Source organism: Hyperolius riggenbachi, chromosome 1, assembly GCF_040937935.1.
Source record: "Hyperolius riggenbachi isolate aHypRig1 chromosome 1, aHypRig1.pri, whole genome shotgun sequence".
NCBI lineage: Eukaryota > Metazoa > Chordata > Amphibia > Anura > Hyperoliidae > Hyperolius > Hyperolius riggenbachi.
This window is the reverse complement of record NC_090646.1, coordinates 370,989,295-371,010,153: the sequence shown is the minus strand read 5'-3', so window position 1 is coordinate 371,010,153 and position 20,859 is coordinate 370,989,295. Positions and strand designations below refer to the sequence as shown.

Sequence of the window (20,859 nt, the reverse complement as noted above, 5' to 3'; positions counted from 1 at the left end):
CACTAAGCGAAGTTCGCGTGGTCTTGTCACTGTGCCCATGTTGCGATATCGCGGAAACGACTGCCCGATGCTTAAAAATTTGTGGTCGTCCGGAAAATTGCATTGTCGGTACATAGCTTAACACAAGACAACGGACATAAAGCGTAGCTTCACACAGCACACACCCTTCGTGTAAAGCCACACATTATGGAAAGTGTGGTCAATCAGTAAGGTCCGTTACACTTCTTTCTAAAGTGCTTTCTAAATTTTCCGCAGCCTGTAGGCAGTGCAATGGGTGAGTATCAGGGCATGTGCAATTGTTTGGGATAGGGATGTAAATTTCTGCTGCTCATGAATACAACTTTAGAGAATGGCAACCCGTCTCATGTGGTTTATTTAACCTTCATAATGGACACCTGCTCCAAGCTCTGGTAAGTATAACAGAAGAAATCAAGGGATCCTGCAACTGTCACCGCTCCACAACAGGACTAGGGATGACCAAAGGGATGCAAATAATTCTGGCTTGCATGCAAATTGTATGCCACTTGGAACTGGACCTACCAAAACTAACAGAAAGTTAACTTGTTTGACACAATTCCAAGCTGCATACAATTTGCATGCAAATCAGAATTATTTGCATCTCATTGGCTAGCTCAAAATAGTACACACCGCTCTCACAGCAAAGGTATCTTATGAAAATGTCTGCACAGAGAGGTAAGGATGTGAATAATGTTACTTGCATGCAGGGGCGGCGCCAGGGGGGTGCAAGGGGGTGCTCGAGCACCCCCTAGAATTGTCCAAGCACCCCCAAAGCACCCCCTGGAGTGAACTGACTTCAGGCGTCTAAAAGACGCCAAGTCAGTTCACACAGCGGCAGCACGGAGCAGCAGGCAGGGCTACGGTAAGATGGCCGCCCGGAGCCCTGTTCTGCAGACTTCGAGTCTGCAGTGCATGGCTTCGGGCGGCCATTTTCCCGTAGCCCTGCTCTCTGCATGCAGGCAGGAAGTCTCGTCGTGACGTCGGGAAGGAAGAGGATCGTGGGCGTGCGGGCGCTGCGCGCCACAATGAGGTCGGGACTCGGGACAGGAGGTCGGGAAAGAAGGTCTTCTGGCTGTAGGTGAGTAAATGGGTTTTTCTTTTCTTCAGGTGATGCTGATTGTGCATATTGGGGTCATATCTGCTACGGATTGTGCATATTGGGGTCATATCTGCTACGGATTGTGCATATTGGGGTCATATCTGCTACGGATTGTGCATATTGGGGTCATATCTGCTACCGATTGTGCATATTGGGGTCATTTCTGCTACCGATTGTGCATATTGGGGTCATTTCTGCTACCGATTGTGCATATTGGGGTCATTTCTGCTACCGATTGTGCATATTGGGGTCATATCTGCTACCGATTGTGCATATTGGGGTCATATCTGCTACCGATTGTGCATATTGGGGCCATATCTGATAACGATTGTGCATATTGGGACCATATCTGCCACCGATTGTGCATATTGGGACCATATCTGATAACGATTGTGCATATTGGGACCATATCTGCCACCGATTGTGCATATTGGGACCATATCTGCCACCGATTGTGCATATTGGGACCATATCTGCCACCGATTGTGCATATTGGGACCATATCTGCTACCGATTGTGCATATTGGGACCATATCTGCTACCGATTGTGCATATTGGGACCATATCTGCTACCGATTGTGCATATTGGGACCATATCTGCTACCGATTGTGCATATTGGGACCATATCTGCTACCGATTGTGCATATTGGGGCCATATCTGCTACCGATTGTGCATATTGGGGCCATATCTGCTACCGATTGTGCATATTGGGGCCATATCTGCTACCGATTGTGCATATTGGGGTCATATCTGCTACCGATTGTGCATATTGGGGTCATATCTGCTACCGATTGTGCATATTGGGGTCATATCTGCTACCGATTGTGCATATTGGGGTCATTGGACGTGTTTTTTGTTAAAATCTGCTCACATTACGTGTATTTTCTTGAGAAAACCTGCACAATTATGTGAATTTTCTGGGAAAAGGGTCACCAAAACTTGGGCCCTCTGTCTTTGCGTTGCACTTTTAAAGGGAACCCGAGGTGAGAATAATATTGAGGCTGCCATATTTATCTCCCTTTAAGCAATACCAGTTGCCTGGCTGCCGTGCTGGTCCTCTGCCTCTTATTCTTTCAACCATAGACCCTGAACAAGCATGCAGCAGGTCAGGGGTTTCTGACAATATTGTCAGAACTGACAAGATTAGCTGCATGGCTTGTTTCTGGTGTAATTCAGTTCACTACTACAGCCAAATAGATCAGCAGGGCTGCCAGGCAACTAGTATTGTTTAAAAGGAAATAAATATGGCAGCCACCATATCACTCCCACCCTGGGTTCACTTTAAATTACAATTAGCCCCGCCCTCATCCGGTCATGACCACGCCCATTAGGTTGTAGCCACACCCATTTTTTGCCGCGGCGCAGGTCGTCAGCTCCCCCGGAAATTGGTCCAGCACCTGCATAGCACCCCCTAAAAAAATTTCCTGGAGCCGCCACTGCTTGCATGTGGTCAAAAGCAAGTAGGATAACTGTATGAGCAATGAAGTGCAGGGAAACATTTGTTTCTAAATCACCGTAAAGCAACATAGGCGTTGTACAAGTCTTTTGGCCATTTAATGTTATTACAAATTTACAGTAGTTTTTGGACTATAAGACTCTTTTTCTCCCCCAAAAGTGGGGAAAAAAAAGTCACTGTCTTATAGTCCAAATGCAGGGAGTTCCTGACTTGTGAATGCCTCCCAATACGAACCTCCAATCCGCCACAATGTTGGGGGACTCCCATAATAATGTACTGTACCCATGCAGAGGAGGACACAGAGGGACAAACAGAGGACACAAAGGGGCATAGAGGAGGACACAAAGGGGCATAGAGGAGGACACAAGGGGGACAGATGGGGACACAGGAGGACACAAGTGGGGCAGAGGAGGACATAGGGAGACACAAGAGGTCCAAGGCGGCATGAGGTACAATGGGGGCCATAATCTACAAGATGTCCCGTCACCATGGATGCACCAGGTTTAGCACATTTTCTTTCCCCTGGTTTTGTCTTCTAAATCTAGGTGCGTCTTATGGTCAGGAGCATCTTATAGTCTAGTGTTCTTTCCAGAGAATGCAGGGCACCCACCCTAAATTTTCCCCCGCCCGGCTGCCATTTGCCCTGGTCTGCGGTAGAATTACTTTCCTCCTCTTGCTTCATTACAGCGGGCAGGGCTGTGTCTGTGCAGCCGACCCACTGTCACCCAGGGACGCCATCTCTGACGTCCACCCCAGCTCCTGTCAGTAGCGTAGAGGGGCAGGGAAAGCTCGGTGATGTTACAAGCAGCGGGGGAGATGACGTTTGGACAGGACGCTCTGCTATGTTTACAGGCATGTCTGCAGCTTCTCCCCTTGTTGTCAAGTACAAGTGAAGCTCGGGTGAAGTTACAGCCAGCACAGGAGCAAGCAGCTGAAGTTTGCTTTGTTCTGTTCTTTCAGGCATTTATGCCTCTCCTTGTCATAAAGTGCCTGTAAGAACAATAATTAATCGCCCTGATGCCTGGCCACTGTGTATCTAAATGCACTACACTCATGGCCCTCTAGACGGGTGGGGGTGTTAGCCTGTGCTGCTGAGTTAAAGAATAGATGCCAGGTCAGGTACGAGGCTGCACAAGGGTACAAATTAGCACTTAACCCCCTGCTCAAAGTGCTATATAAGGTGGGGAAGGGGGTTCATATTGGCTGCTGCTAATAGAGGAGGAGAGTCTCCCTTTGGCTGGAAAAAGTCTCATAGATGCAATGCTGTTGGAGAGTGACATTCTCAGAGTGTTGCTGGTGGATAGGGGTCAGAGAGGTCTTCCACCACCAGCACCCAGACTGAGAATGCCCCTACCCAACAGCATCACTATGTTTTAGACCCCAACCCTGTAAACTGCTTTTCTCCCATCCAGTAGCACCCAGCGTGATTTCCCCCGAACAGCACCCAGCGTGATCACCTCTAACCCACACACACTCTCCCCACTGAATAGCCCCCAGCCCGATTCCCAACCACATCGTGTGATCCTTTCACCACCCAGTAGCACCCGGTGTGATCTCCCACTGAGTAGAACCCAACATGACCTTACCCCACCTGGCTACTTTTTTATGCTACCCGGCTGGAAAAGAATTCTGGGGAGAACACTGTAGTGTGAAAAGTATGGTATCTTTCCATTGCATGAAAATTGGAGTCTGGCATAACGTTCAATAAAACCTTTTTTACCCTACTCTCTATTACCCACATAGTTACCCTACTTACGTTTATATCAAAGTAATGTCATCTATATAAAAAAAACAAAAGTCCCCCCAGCATAGAATACAGCAGGGCTGGTAAGTTCCATTGTGATATACAGTACAATTTATTCAGAAGACTTTTACAGTGAAGAAAACACTCTCTCTGTTTAGTCGCAGTGAATCTTGGAGAGAAAAACATAATACAAAAAAAAAAAAAAAACTTCCTCCTATGTTTAATGCAAAGTAACAGAGAGAGTTTAGCTTGCGGAATATCTGACAGCTCAATTTGCCCAGTTAAAGGACCACCATCATGAATTTTTTTTTTTTAAAGTTAAACGTGTATGCACACATATAAGAAGTGTATTTTTTTTCCTCAGAGTAAAATGCACTATTCAATACTTAGTTTGTATGTTGCTGTTACTTACAGTTGATGGTAAATTTCTGACAGCTAACAGGATTTGGACTAGCCAGCTCATCATGGAGAACATCAGGGTTTCCTTTATCTTCAAAAGCACTTACTGAACAGAAGCTGCTCAGTCCAACTGCCAGAATGGTGTGCAGGTAAGAGAGGAGGGCCAGCCAGCATTTTTACTTAGATACTTTCCACTTAGTGCTTTTGAAAAGAATAAAGGAAATACTGTACTGAGAATCCCCCATGAGGAAATGGTCTTGTCCAAATCCTGTAAAATGTTTACTACCTACTATAAGGGACACCAACATTGGAAGTATTGTATAGTGCAGGTTACTCTTGGAGAATGCATATCTTATAAGTATGTGCATACAAGCATTTTTAAGTTTTACAATTTTTAGTGATAGTGGCCCTTTAAGACAAGGCGGCCATTCAGGGCTGCCACAGTTCTACACAGAATCACAGTTCTAAGACACAATCATTTCTGAACTTATGCTATTCAGATGTATGCTATTCACGGCTAAAACACTTAGCAAAAAGATATCCAGCTATTTCTGTTACCGTCTAGCAGCACCAGAGTGACCCCAACCTTAAGAGCAAGATAGTTACAAAACGGCACACAATACATGAGGATTCACTGTACCTTTTCCCAGTCATGAGAGTGTCCACAAGTATGGACACCAGCTCCTGTTGATCTTGTTCACTGCCCAGTTCATATACCAACCCAAGACCTTTCGATGCAACATCTTGGCTAAGTTCTGCAACAGATTGTTTGTAATTATCAAAGGACTCAAAGGAGTTAGGCTGATAAATGGACTGAGACAATAACTACATTAAAGTTTAACAGCATCAACTTTACTGCACCTAAACACAAGTCAGTAAAGGCATAGTCCTAGTCAGACATGTTTGCCAATAGCTATGCACGATTGCATCACATATTATAGTAACTTTACAATGCCTGCCTTAGTCAACGGCAATTAACATCAGTACCACACTGTAGTTACAGTGCATATTGGAGAAATTTTGGAATTCTGTACGCTGTGCATTTTAATATTTAGACCAGTGTTTCTCAAACCTGTCCTTGTGACTCCCCAGCGGTGCATGTTTTTCAGGCAACCTCACCTAGGTGGGGTAAGAAGTGTCTAAGCTACATGGAATCCACCTAGCTGAGACACTAATTACCCCACCTATGCGTAGGTGAGGTTGCCTGCAAAACATGTACCATTGTGGAGTCACGAGGACAGGTTTGAGAAACACTGATTTAGACTACTGATGAGTCAAAAGGCCAAATCTAGAATCCTCATTTCAGGACAAGCTAAGGCAGGTCATCCCCAGTGTATATATAGTGTATGCCACTATACAGCACGCATAAAGAAAATGAATTAACTGATTCAGTGTGGGCTGATTGCTGTCTGAAAAATGCTCTCTGACACGATTCTCAGTACTTCAACAATTGCAAAGAGACTCTCAACATTCGTTTTCATCCCCCTAGTGAAATAAAATCCTCTAAACACTAAGGCCTGGGACCCACTGAAGCTTTCGGAAATCACCACGAATTTCCAAAAGGACAAAGTACAAAGTTTATCAGCATAATTTCCCAGAGCGATCACGGCTTTGGATCACTGCAGGACCTATAATTGCAATTTGAGGAAATCGCAGTCGCGGCAGTGGAATCACCCGTATTGTCTAACAGCCTAGCACTTTTGTGGAGATTCCAAAATGCTTCAAGTGGGTCCCATGCCTATAGGTTAGTGATGCCTTCTTTTCTCTACAGTAAATAATGGCACTGACAAGTTTTCATTTGGCACAGATGTAAAATCCATACTGGAAGTACATTTCATTATTGAGTTATTTTAAGCACACTTCACTAGAGGTTACATGCATACTTTTAAGGCCCTCTTGGCCATACCATATGCAAATAATTAAAAAACCAAACAAAAAACAACTAAGTTAGCTGCAGTGAAAACCGCATGTCATAATGATTAGTATTCCAGAGCTTACGGTTGTTGCTAAAATCTGCATATGGTGGCTTATGTCTTCTATAACAACTTTAGCCCCTCCCCTTCCACAGCTTTCACATTGATCCTTTGTATGAAGAAAGGCTTCATTGGTCAACAAAGCAAGCTCTGTATCTCACTTTACATTAATTGTGACCAGATTTCAGCACCTCTAATGGCTGGTTCACACAATCAGAGTTAGGGCCTGTTCACATCTAAAATCTCAAACGGGAGTGATTTTCCGGCGATTAACGCGGAAAAAAAAATATCACTAGACACTGCAGCGGTTTTGGAGAGATTGCGATTAGCATGCTATGCATGCGAATCGCGGGCAAACCGCTGCGTGTAACACGTTTGCGGCTAACGCTAAACGCAAATGCGGCAGTGAGAACACTGCCATGTGTTGCATGCTGTAGCGGTTTTTACAAAACAGCTAGCAGTTTGCCTTGAGCGGGAATCACACGATTCCCACTCAAGTGAGAACGGGCCCTCAAAGTGAACCAAGCACCATTTCCTTGCACCCAGGGCATCTCAATAGCACTTTAAAAATACATGAAAACAATGTTTGTTATAAAAAAACCTTCCATTTTACCTTTTTATTTTTACATTTAAAAATTAGAGGTTTTATTAGTCTACTTCAGCCGGCCTGCCCAACCGCAGAGGTTTAAGGTAGCTAAGAACTAATTTAATTGTTTTATTGCATACATTAGTAAGAAGTAAACAATACCTTTCATCAACAGAGGGGGGGTGGGTAATTAGGACAACTGCTTCAAAGAGCAGGTAAGGTGTGAAGATAGCATCTGTAACTTCTGTAAATAAGGACTGCTAGAAGGGGAGGGGGAAATATGGCAGGTCCTATAACTATTAGAAACCAGGAGAAATTCCAGGAGAAAAAAAAAAAAGGTGCTTAGCTCCCTTTAAGCATGTAAATAATGCATAGAAACATGCTATCCATAATTTTGAATGTGGCCATTCATGCCATGCATGTAATGCACAATCGTAGTAGCCGGCACCATCTATTTAATAGCTCTTTTTATTGCTTAAAAAGACACATGATAAGGAAACAACAGCGACGTTTCGGAGTAAACCTCCTTTCTCAAGCTCTATCAGTGTCTAAATCATATACACATTTCACTTTCTTTTATATACAGCAAGATGGAGTAGTAGCCTATCACGCATCAGGGCCACAATGTGGCGACCAATCCCCGTCCACCTTGTCTTGCGGACCTGGTGGGGACTTATTTTCTTTGCCTCCCTGACATGCGTACAAGTGGATGTATCATCCTACGCAAGCGGGGCGAGAAGGCGCAACCCACCACCGAGACCATCAGAACGCCGACCAATCACGATGAGGCAGCAGTTAACGTCACCCACCAGTCACGCCCACTAAGTGGCGGACTAGATGGGGAACTGTCTCTCGCGCGGCCGATAACAAGGCCGCCCACTGGACTGACGTTGAACACACGTGGGGGCGGACGTCAGCCACCACGTGCGTTGCTGATGTAAACATCGGAGACTAGGTACGCCTTCCGCCCCGCTGCGTAGCAACAGGGCAAGCCACGTGTGTTCAACGTCAGTCCAGTGGGCGGCCTTGTTATCGGCCGCACGAGAGACAGTTCCCCATCTAGTCCGCCACTTAGTGGGCGTGACTGGTGGGTGACGTTAACTGCTGCCTCATCGTGATTGGTCGGCGTTCTGATGGTCTCGGTGGTGGGTTGCGCCTTCTCGCCCCGCTTGCGTAGGATGATACATCAACTTGTACGCATGTCAGGGAGGCAAAGAAAATAAGTTCCCCACCAGGTCCGCAAGACAAGGCGGACGGGGATTGGTCGCCACATTGTGGCCCTGATGCGTGATAGGCTACTACTCCATCTTGCTGTATATAAAAGAAAGTGAAATGTGTATATGATTTAGACACTGATAGAGCTTGAGAAAGGAGGTTTACTCCGAAACGTCGCTGTTGTTTCCTTATCATGCGTCTTTTTAAGCAATAAAAAGAGCTATTAAATAGATGGTGCCGGCTACTACGATTGTGCTGTACATTGGAACTAGAGTGCTCGTTTCCATTTAGCCAGGCACATCACAAGTGAGACTGCTGGAGTGCTGTCCATCTACAATTGATCAAGAATTGCCATGCATGTAATAACATGCAGCATAATGCATTTGACACTACTGCAGGTGTGCATGTTATAATACAAGTGACTGTAAATATAGTATAGTGCATGCCTTAAAATGCGCACGTTATGCGTTGAATAAAATGCACATTATGCAACATGCACAGTGTGAAGAGGCCCTTAAAGTGTACTTGAGATGAGTGGGTATAAAAGTTTTACACATACCTGGGGCTTCCTCCAGAACCCTCCATGCTGATTGCTTCCTTGCCGCAATCCTCAGCCTCCTGGATTGCTCGGTAGATACCCCGTTAGATTCGCCAGTCGGGGTAAGGTGAGCAAGGGAGCGATCGGTGCGCAGGAGGCTGGAGGAAGGCACAGGTATGTATAAAACTTTTATATCCTGTTGCCTCAAGTGTACTTTAAAATATCTGGAACTGGTCTGTAATGCAGGGGATACCCTTGGATGGTGTACTTTTTTTAATCAAATGATCATTTGCCATTTGAAGCAAAGTTGTGCACACTCCATCGTATTAAAAATACATATCTTTTTTCGATCATCATTAAAAAAGGTACAACAGTGGTACATGGCAGCACAAGAGCTGACGCGTTTCCGACCCTCCTGGGTCCTTAGTCGTAGATCATTTGCTATTGCCTGGGCTTGTGACAGCTTAGCTTTAAGTACTTAGCTTGCTGTTCTCAAACTTACAACATGCATTGGGTACACACTATATAAGTGAGGGTACACACTACATAAAAGTATCTTGCACACTTTTCCCTTGTCTGCTTTCAGTCAGTAAACAAAGACTAAAAGGAGCAGTATGAAAACTGTAAAATACATGAGTACACACATCGATACAAGATGTACATTCAGACCAGAAAAAAAAAACCTGATCATTTACTATACGGCTTGAACAAGTACATCTCTCCTCATGGGAGAAACTTGGTGGTTGGGACCACACTTGCTTAAAAAAAAAAAAAAGAAGTTTACGCAAAAAACTCTCCCCCAGCTCTGCTTACCCGGGGCTTCCTCCAGTCCCTTGTAGCTGACATGTCCAACGCCGCAGCTCCACTCTCGGCCACCGGCTCGGGGTCCCCGCTGGTGCAGAGGCTGACCTCGAGGTCGTCCTCTACTGTGCCTGCGCCTCTGTCAATCAAGTCAATGTTGTCCGGAGTGTACTGCGCAGTATTTCTGTGCCTGCACAGTGCACTCCGGATAACGTGGACTTGATTGACAGCCGCACTCGCACAGCGGCAGTAGAGGATGAACTCTGCACCAGCGGGGACCCTGTGCCAGCGGCTGAGAACAGAGCTGCAGCGTGGGACATGTCGACTGCAAGGGGCTGGAGGATGCCCCGTGTAAGTAGAGTGGGAGAGTTTTTGCCTGACATTTCCTTTCAACTCAACACTTGCTTAAAGAGAAACCGTGACCAAGAATTGAACTTCATCCCAATCAGCAGCTGTTACCCCTCTTTTACACGAGAAATCTATTCCTTTTCACAAATGGATCATCAGGGGGCTTTGTATGGCTGATATTGTGGTGAAAGCCCTCCCACAAGAAACTATGAGGACCATGTTCCTGGCAGTTTCCCATCTGTGAACCTTGTTGCATTGTGGGAAATAGCCGTTTACAGCTGTTTCCAACTGCCAAAAAAGCAAGCAGCAGCTACATCACCTGGCAGCAGTAAAAATGTCACCATGTGATAAATGTCAGAATGTAAATCAGGGATTTAAAAGATTTTACAATGGGCAAACAATGACTAAATCATTTATACATAATTATGGTAAAAATGAAGCACTTTTTTTATTACATTATTTTCACTGGAGTTCCTCTTTAAACTCATTTGCAAGTTTTTACATTGGTGACACATGATCATTTGGATATCCACAATTCATATGCACTTTAAAAAAACCTCCAAATAAAAACCAAAGCAGATACAGTAGTGCATGCAATTCCCCTAGACTGCCAGAAGGTTCCTGCCGTCTGAAGTGGATGACACATAGGTTCAAATGCACAATAAAAGCTCAAAATCAGCCACAGAAAAAAATGGGCATTGTCCGTGGACACAAGTGTGGTCCCTCCATAAGGTTTCCTTCATTTTCAGTAGCACTACCCAGATGACAGAGGCATGATTTTTTAAGTAAACCCGAGGCGAGAGTGACATGCAGGCTGCCATATTTATTTCCTTGTAAACCATGCTAGTTGCCTGGCTGACCTAGATTTCTGGCATATGTAGTGTCTGAATCAAAACCCTTTAAAGAAAAAAAAAAAAAAAAAAGTTCCCCTGGGGGGGGGGAGGGGTTTACTCCCCTAGGGTGGTGGAACCCTCCGGATCCTATCGAGGCTTCCCCCGTCCTCCTGTGTCCCACGATGGTCTTGCTGTGCCCCTCTGAACAGCGGGGATGTAAATATTTATCTTCCCGGCTCCATCGCAGGATCGGCTCTCCGCTTGGAGATGGGCGGAAATAGCCGATCGCTGTAGGTCCGCTCTACTGCGCAGGCATAAGTCTCCTGCTATTTCCGCCTATCTCCGTGCTGAGAGCCGCAACAGTGCCCCCGCTGGAGCCAGGGAAGGTAAATATATTGTCAGACTTGTCGAGCCAGGATTGTAGGACGCTTCGAGGGAGCCAGCACTGGATTGCCTGCAGTTACAGGGGAGGGGGAAGCCTCATCGGGACCCTGAGGCTTCCCCCTCCAGAGGCGAGTACCCCCCAGGAGAACAAACCTGATCTGCATATGCTTGTTCAGGGTCTATGGCTAAAAGTATTAGAGACACAGGATCAGGACTGCCAGGCAGCTGGTATTGATCAAAAGGAAATAAATATGGCAGCCTTCATATCACTCTCACCTTGGGTTCCCTTTAACTGTGAGAATAGAGTGCAAGGAGTAGAAAAGCTGGGCAGCATCTTTATATAGATCCTTTTCAGGGAGTGCTTCTGGAAATAATAAAGGAAACCTAGATATTGTATTCCCCTATGAGGAGATGGACAAGTGCAAAACCTGTCAGAAAGTGCTCAGTTAAAGTCTTGAACATATCAGTAGACATCTACACCTATCTTGCATAAGCTCTACATAATTTTTATTTCCTGAAACACATTTCTGATGTACACTGTATAGAACAATTAGGGGACTACATTTTTTGGTACAAGATTAAATGTAAGGATTTGAGTAGTTGATGAAAGTCTATTTATATCAATATATCCATATTACAGTGTCTTTTATCCCCACATGAAATTATTACAGTTAGCCAAGATCCAGCCAATATGCTAGAAAATTTCAGAATCTCTTTCAGGCATTCATTACTGTCTGCATCCATGTTGATAAGATTTCACTTTCTGTCCAATAGCTACAATAGGAGTATGATATACTGTTAGGAACACAAAAATGGCAATAAAGACCTCACAAAAGTATTAATACTTCTCCATCGCGCTTAAAAAAAACAACAACAAAAAACAACATGTTTTAGTCAGGTCTGTTAAGATTCCTTCATGGTCACCAGGGATATTAATCAATGAGGACCAAGCTAGCAACACAACCAGAACAATAATCTTCCCCTCCCTGAGGTCCATTCTATCATGGAAGATAGTTCAAATCAGTAACTGAACAAGAAAGCACTCAAATATAAGCAATGAAGATGTTGCATTTGCATTACTACTGTATAATAATTTATAACGCTGTTTATACATTTTAAATTTGCTATATAAAAGTTTGGGACATATATACATACCATCATTTTCTGATAAAACAGATATAAAGGCACTTTGAATTTCCTTTAGTTTTGTCTAAAAAGAAAAAAAAATCAAAATAAATAATAAAACTAAAACTGTGTAGCAACATCCCCCAATTAGATCGCACTGAATACATATCGGCAAGTAAATGCCATAAACATCACTTGTACAGTATAAATGTGAATTACTGATTACATTGTGCCATTCACTAACCCTGAAGCAATGAAACATCCAGAACAAGCACTGTGCTAAACATATATCTGGACTTTGAGCACCATCAATTTGACATTATTCACACAGCATTAACATGCCATACTGAACCCTAAAGTAAAATAAGGTTTACCAAACACTTCTTGTTTTATACAGAGAGTGCAGAATTATTAGGCAAGTGGTATTTTTGAGGAATAATTGTATTATTGAACAACAACCATGTTCTCAATGAAACCAAAAAACTCATTAATATCAAAGCTGAATATTTTTGAAAGTAGTTTTTAGTTTGTTTTTAGTTTTAGCTATTTTAGGGGGATATCTGTGTGTGCAGGTGACTATTACTGTGCATAATTATTAGGCAACTTAACAAAAAACAAATACCCATTTCAATTATTTATTTTTACCAGTGAAACCAATATAACATCTCAACATTCACAAATATACATGTCTGACATTCAACAACAAAACAAATCAGTGACCAATATAGCCACCTTTCTTTCTTTCTTTGCAAGGACACTCAAAAGCCTGCCATCCATGGATTCTGTCAGTGTTTTGATCTGTTCACCATCAACATTGCGTGCAGCAGCAACCACAGCCTCCCAGACACTGTTCAGAGAGGTGTACTGTTTTCCCTCCTTGTAAATCTCACATTTTATGATGGACCACAGGTTCTCAATGTGGTTCAGATCAGGTGAATAAGGAGGCCATGTCATTAGTTTTTCTTCTTTTATACCCTTTCTTCCCAGCCACGCTGTGGAGTACTTGGACGCGTGTGATGGAGCATTGTCCTGCATGAAAATCATGTTTTTCTTGAAGGATGTAGACTTCTTCCTGTACCACTGCTTGAAGAAGGTGTCTTCCAGAAACTGGCAGTAGGACTGGGAGTTGAGATTGACTCCATCCTCAACCCGAAAAAGCCCCACAAGCTCATCTTTGATGATACCAGCCCAAACCAGTACTCCACCTCCACCTTGCTGGCATCTGAGTCGGACTGGAGCTCTCTGCCCTTTACCAATCCAGCCACGGGCCCATCCATCTGGCCCATCAAGACTCACTCATTTCATCAGTCCATAAAACCTTAGAAAAAGCAGTCTTGAGATGTTTCTTGGCCCAGTCTTGACGTTTCAGCTTGTGTGTCTTGTTCAGTGGTGGTCGTCTTTCAGCCTTTCTTACCTTGGCCATGTCTCTGAGTATTGCACACCTTGTGGTTTTGGACACTCCAGTGATGTTGCAGCTCTGAAATATGGCCAAACTGGTGGCAAGTGGCATCTTGGCAGCTGCACGCTTGACTTTCTCAGTTCATGGGCAGTTATTTTGCGCCTTGGTTTTTCCACACGCTTCTTGCGACCCTGTTGACTATTTTGAATGAAACGCTTGATTGTTCGATGATCACGCTTCAGAAGCTTTGCAATTTTAAGAGTGCTGCATCCCTTTGAAAGATATCTCACTATTTTTGACTTTTCGGAGCCTGTCAAGTCCTTCTTTTGACCCATTTTGTCAAAGGAAAGGAAGTTGCCTAATAATTATGCAGACCTGATATAGGGTGTTGATGTCATTACAGAGATGCACATCACCTAATATGCTTAATTGATAGTAGGCTTTCGAGCCTATACAGCTTGGAGTAAGACAACATGCATAAAGAGGATGATGTGGTCAAAATACTAATTTGCCTAATAATTCTGCACTCCCTGTACATATATTTTAAAGGGACTTATTTATAAATGTGGCTTTAGATGCTCATTGTAAGCATTTAAAGAGACTCTGAAGCCTTAAAAATTAACACTTTTTTTTTAGCCAGACCTCTTTATAAATTAATAGCACTGCTGAAACGCCACTATCCCGCGGCAAAACGTGGGCTTACTCACCCCAGAATCCCCAGGGCAAATTGAGGGGCTCCTTTCTGTTAGAGAGAGAGCCATGAGCAGTAGCGCTGCCTCTCCTCGCATCGCATCAATCCCTGCTGATCGCCGCCTCTCTCCCACCCCTCTCAGTCTTCTTTCACTGAGAGGGGCGGGGGAGAGGCGGAGATTCACAGTGGACTGACGCGAATGGAGGCAGAGCTGCAGCTCAAAGCTCTGCATCCCCGGGCAGCAAAGTCCATGACCAGGAAAGTCGTGGATTTTTGTCCCGGTATTTGGGGGTAATTAAGCCCTTGTTTTGCCGCAGGATAGCAGCGTTCCAGCAGTGCTATTAATTATAAAGAGGTCTGGCTAAAAAAAGTATTAATTTGTAAGGCTTCAAGGTCTCTTTAAACAGAAATAATAGACGGATTTGCTGAATGCCACATTAAGGCCTCATTTCCACAAGCAGTTGATAGGCAGTGAAAAGCCTCAAACTGACAACTGCTTGCTGCTGCCTGGCAACTGCTTGCTGCTGCCTGGCAACTGCTTGCTGCTGCCTGGCAACTGCTTGCTGCTGCCTGGCAACTGCTTGCTGCTGCCTGGCAACTGCTTGCTGCTGCCTGGCAACTGCTTGCTGCTGCCTGGCAACTGCTTGCTGCTGCCTGGCAACTGCTTGCTGCTGCCTGGCAACTGCTTGCTGCTGCCTGGCAACTGCTTGCTGCTGCCTGGCAACTGCTTGCTGCTGCCTGGCAACTGCTTGCTGCTGCCTGGCAACTGCTTGCTGCTGCCTGGCAACTGCTTGCTGAGCACACAGATCAACTGCTGTGGAAATAAGCCCTAAAGGCCCCTTTTCCATGAGCAGTTGATAGGCAGTGAAAAGACTGTCGAACTCTCACAACTGCTTGCTGCTGCCTGTAACTGCTTGCTGAGCATGTAGCTCAGCCACCTGTGGAAAAGGGCCCTTATGAATAAGACAATCAGCTGCTCCCTAATTGCTGATCACTTCCTTTAACGCCACCCATCATATTACCTTCTGTGATCACAGTATTTATAAAGTGATGACCAACATAACTGCCACATTTTAGATCGCCAGATAGCAATGCAATTTTGAAAGTGGAGAGTACTATCGGCAGGGCAGGGAGGGGAGCAAGGGACTTAAAAAAAAAAAAAAAAAAATCTGGCCAATCTTCAACTATTCGTAATCCACAAGGACAAATTTAAGTTAATGATTACAGCCTACTACCGCTACTGATCAGAGGCTGCATTCAAGTGAATGGCGCTTCAGATCCCACAGTACAATAATTACGGTAGGTGATCAGAACAGTGTGGGTCTCTACAAATATGGCAACCTTAAATGGGTAATCTTCTGATGAATAAAGTATTACAATCTGCAATCAGATGGTCACATCTTTATAAACAAGCACATATCTTATACAACAAATAATATACAGTATACAAGATATGCTATATTTGTGAATGTGTTGGATAAATGTTCTTTGCTTTATCTGGTCATACAGGACACAAAAATATCACTCGTGTAAAATGGAATGTAAGGCCTAGTGCACACCGAGCGGTTTTTGGAGCGATCCGCCGGCCGCATCCGCCTGTAAAACCTCTTGGCTAATGTATTGCAATGGGATGGTGCACACCGGCGGTTTGAGGTTTTTGCCCAGTCGCAAACATGCCTTCTGCTGCACGTTTGCGGTTTTCTGAAGCGTTTCGTCCTCAGTGTAAAGTATAGGAAAAACACAAACCGCTCTGAAAAACGGTGTGCACTGGGCCTAAAACCCTATTGTATAAGCATTTTTTAAGCGCATGTTTGCATTGAACATTTTATAATAGCACTTCTATGAAATGCAATTATAAGAAATTTTTGAAGGAACGAGGACTTTAACCCAGCCATGTACCCATGTAGTGTAGATACAAACCTAACCTTTATTTCAACATGATTACTGAGCTTCTTCACCAGAGACAGGAGCCATATGCATGAAGCCTGACGGACATGTGGATTTACACTGACAACATGTTTGTTGAGAATCTGGTCCAAAACCCATGCGACCACATCATTGTCCTTCACATCTGTTCGAAAATAAGGAAAATAGATGCAGTCCGTAAATACTTTGACAATCTTTAAAAGTGTATTAATACATTTTTTTTTTTAAAAAGCAACAAAACAAGCATTAAAGTGGACCCAAACTCATGCACAGCACACCATGAAAACACATAGTTGCTAAGAAATTCACTGTGTGCATTTAAAGCAGGGGTGTCAAACTCAAATAGACAGAGGGCCGAAAGGTAAAACTCAAACCAGGTCGAGGGCTGACGGCCATATTTATTCTCTCCTACCACCCCCCATTTGGAATGATCGCACAACATCCCCCAATTTGCACCGCACGTTATAGCTGTGGTGCAACAAAAAACAAAAACCCTATTTAGGTTAACCAGGCATGGTTGCCCCGAGTAAAGGTTAGCCAGGTATGTGCCACCAGTATAAGTAGCCAGGCATAGGAGCCCCAGAATAGGTAGTAGCTAGGAATAGCAGGTGCCCCAGTATAGGTAGCCAGGCATATGTGCCCCACTATAGGTAGCTAGGCATAAGTAGGTGCCTCAGTATAGGCAGCCAGGCTTAGCAGGTGCCCCACTATAGGTAGCCATGCATAGGTAGGTGCCTCAGTATAGGTAGCCAGGCAATAGGCAAGTGTCCCAGTTTAGGTAGCTAGGCAATAGGTAAGTGCTTTTGTTTAGTTAACCAGGCAATAGGTAGGTGTGCCAGTATAGGCAGCCAGGCAATAGGTAGGTGTGCCAGTATAAGTAGCCAGGAAATAGGTAGGTGTGCCAGTATAGGCAGCCAGGCAATAGGTAGGTGTTCCAGTATAAGTAGCCAGGAAATAGGTAGGTGTGCCAGTATAGGTAGCCAGGCAATCGGTTGATGCCTCAGTATAGGTAGCCAGGCAATAGGTAGGTGTGCCACTATACTAGGTAGCCAGGCAATAGGTAGGTGCCCCAGTATATGTAGCTAGGCATAGGTAGGTGCCTCAGTATAGGTAGCCAGGCAATAGGTAGGTACCCTAGTATAGGTAGATATGCATAGGTAGGTGCCCTAGTATAGGTAGACAGGCAATAGGTAGGTGCCTCAGTATAGGTAGCCAGGCAATAGGTAGGTAACCTAGTATAGGTAGATATGCATAGGTAGGTGCCCTAGTATAGGTAGACAGGCAATAGGTAGGTGCCTCCAGTGTAGGTAGCCAGGTAATAGGTAGGTGCCCATGTATAGGTAGGTAGGTGTCCCAGTAATTGCCCGCTGGCCGTTGCACTCACCGCTGCAGCGGGTGGTGGCAATTCTGCATTCTGCACACCAGCGTGATCCCCACACTGGAGAATGACACATATACAGGAACTTCCTGTATACGGCGCCAGCAGCCAGGGACACACTGTTCTCCTGTGTTCAGTACTGGGGTCACGCCGGTGTGCAGAATGCAGAACTGCCGCCACCCGCTGCACCGGAGAGTGCAACGGCCAGCGGCAAAGAGAGGAGGGAGGGAGATAACTGGCCATCATGGGGAAGTGATGGGAGGCGGAGCAAGTAGGGAGGCGGAGCAGGTAAGTGATAGAGCGTAGCAACGCTCTATCACTCATGTGAGGATGAAGGGCGGGACAGGGCGGACCCTCTAGCTTTGGGCAAGGGCAGACCCTCTAGCGTGGCTGCGGGCCAGCTTTCAAAGCGCTGCGGGCCACAGCTAATGTTAATTAAAAAAGTAGCGGTGGGCCACAGCTAATGTTAATTTAAAAGGTAGCGGCGGGCCAAGTTTTCTGGCGCTGCGGGCCAGAGTTTGACATGCGATTTAGAGATATTAGTCTGTCTACTTAGCAGTTATAAGCATGTGTGAATCAGGGCTGTGAGCGGTGTCTGAGCTGTGCAATAACTGTGCATTAACACTGAACCTTTTCTGTGGTCCCAGGAATGTGCATAAAAATTGTAATGACGAAATGTTTTTTCCCCTAAAGGTTATTATGCTGTGGCTTATCTGCCTTTAAAAACAGGGAGGAAGTTCTGAGTTTAGCTCCTCTAAAGGTGCGTACACACGCACTACTGGTTACGACGACGGGTCAGTCAGACCCTCCCGCTGGGCGGGCGATCTCCCGACAGTACTGCGTTCGTACAGTCTGTCAGACAGACTGATGAGGCTGTTTCTGAACGATCTGTTCGACGGATCGTTCAGAAGCAGCCTTATCAGTCTGCTGATAGACTGTACACACGCACTACTGAAGGGGGAACGCCCGCCCAGCGGGAGGGTCTGACTGACCCATCATTCTAACCAGTAGTGCGTGTGCACGCACCAGAAGGAACTTAAACTTTTAACAATGCACTGACATGGAGAAAAAAAAACTCATTAAAACGCAATGCATAGCAAACACAAAGGCCCTCCTTAGGGAGTTACATAAATGGATAAAGGCCCATTTCCACTGAAAGTAAACATGCGAATTCGCATAGGAACTCCAATCCATCTTCAATGGGCTAGTTTTCAATTAAAGCATTTTTATGTGTCAGTTCCTATCCAAAAACAATGCACACAGGCTGCAGCTGCTGCAGTTTTTTTTGCTAACATCTGAATTGCGCACAATGATTCTCAATGGCTCTGCATGTGAAAGGCAAACATTTTCATACATTTCGCAAATAGAAAGTGGCTGTCCTATATGCTGAAAATGTGCACATATTTCTTTCTGTCCACACAAGACGCAGGCCTGCAATGCAAAACTACAGTGCAATATCTCACTGCTCCAAACAAGGATTCATTTGTTTGAACAGCGAGGAGAACGCCAGCGCATACCACTAAGGCTGCATCCGAAATGACCACCAGCTCAGTGTGACCTAACCTCAGAGTGAGCACTCAGAGCACCTAAATAGATTTTCTGCACACTTTGCATTCAATTTAGATGCAAATCTGCTACTACTTATTATGCAAACAGGAAACTCAGGAGGAGGGGCTGGGAGCAGCTAACCTGACAGTTACATAGTTACAAAGTTAAGAAAAGGTGAGGGGAGGCGGTGTATGCCTGTGCGATTAACCATTCAATTGCAGCATGTGTTTAGGGACGCGCAGCCTTTCCCCCCCGCCTTTTCTTAACTTTGTAACTATGTAACTGTCAGGTTAGCTGCTCCCAGCCCCTCCTCCTGAGTTTCCTGTTTGCATAATAAGTAGTAGCAGATTTGCATCTGAATTGAATGCAAAGTGTGCAGAAAATCTATTTAGGTGCTGCACACTGAGCTGGTGGTCATTTCGGATGCAGCCTTAGTGGTATGCGCTGGCGTTCTCCTCGCTGTTCAACCAAATGTAAGTTGCACATTTTTTTGCTTAGCTGCTCCCAAGGTTTTAAATTTAGGTTAGGTCACTTGCCCGGAGGTTTTCCTCACCGTGGCGCAAGTGTCTAGTAGAATATACTTTGCATGCAAACCATATTGGAAGCTAAAGTTCCTCCTAGTTTAATAAATGTTAGCACTTGTCTTGGATGCAGGGCATGCATTTTTCAGTCTAGCAGAGGCGGTGTATGCCTGTGCGATTAACCATTCAATTGCAGCATGTGTTTAAGGATTCATTTGTACTTGATAGTCTTCAGTAAAAATAATTCTGTTTGGTTATAGCTTGTTCATTTTAAAGTGAATAAACTTATTAAAAAAGTGTTCACTTTCTTTAAAAACAAACAAAGCCGATATGTCACGTTGCGTTCTGGAAACTATTTACCAGAGCGTGGGTGATAATCCTCTTCAGCAACGATCCAAATGTCTCTGGCTGCTGCAGATTTTGTTCCAATAGCTGCATTAGTGATTGCTTCCCCGACTGTAAACTGAAGCTCCACTTGTTTTGCCTGTAGAGGGGAAAAATTAGCAAAAATTAGATTAGCTATTACTCGGTCTGTTCTTCGGGAAGCTTTGTACTTTGCTCATTAACCTACCTCAGAGTTCCAAGTTTCACCAATCTTGGAACTCTGCGCACAGTGGTGAGACTGTGAACTTTAAGCACAGCAACCAGCCGTAGACATTTCCAGCAAGGATCTCTGCCATCTTGCCTGGACACTGCAATCCTCTGCCTTTCATCTGCGACTGACCAGTGTGTTAACTATGCATTGATAAACTGCATTACATGTTCTTAAAGAGAATCTGTATTGTTAAAATCGCACAAAAGTAAACATACCAGTGCGTTAGGGGACATCTATTACCCTCTGTCACAATTTCGCCGCTCCTCGCCGCATTAATTAG

At 44.7% G+C, this 20,859-nt stretch overlaps 1 protein-coding gene across 2 annotated transcripts in view; it reads right to left on the bottom strand.

Annotated features, from left to right (window-relative positions):
- ECPAS (Ecm29 proteasome adaptor and scaffold) overlaps nt 1-20,859 on the bottom strand; it is a 184,324-nt gene that overhangs the window by 98,265 nt on the left and 65,200 nt on the right. For both annotated transcript variants that reach the window (XM_068234316.1, XM_068234317.1), the window contains 4 exons: nt 20,345-20,468; nt 16,537-16,682; nt 12,552-12,606; nt 5,359-5,473 (listed from right to left, as the gene is read on the bottom strand). In XM_068234316.1, coding sequence (XP_068090417.1) covers nt 5,359-5,473; nt 12,552-12,606; nt 16,537-16,682; nt 20,345-20,468 — 440 coding nt within the window. The remainder of the gene's footprint in view (nt 1-5,358; nt 5,474-12,551; nt 12,607-16,536; nt 16,683-20,344; nt 20,469-20,859) is intronic.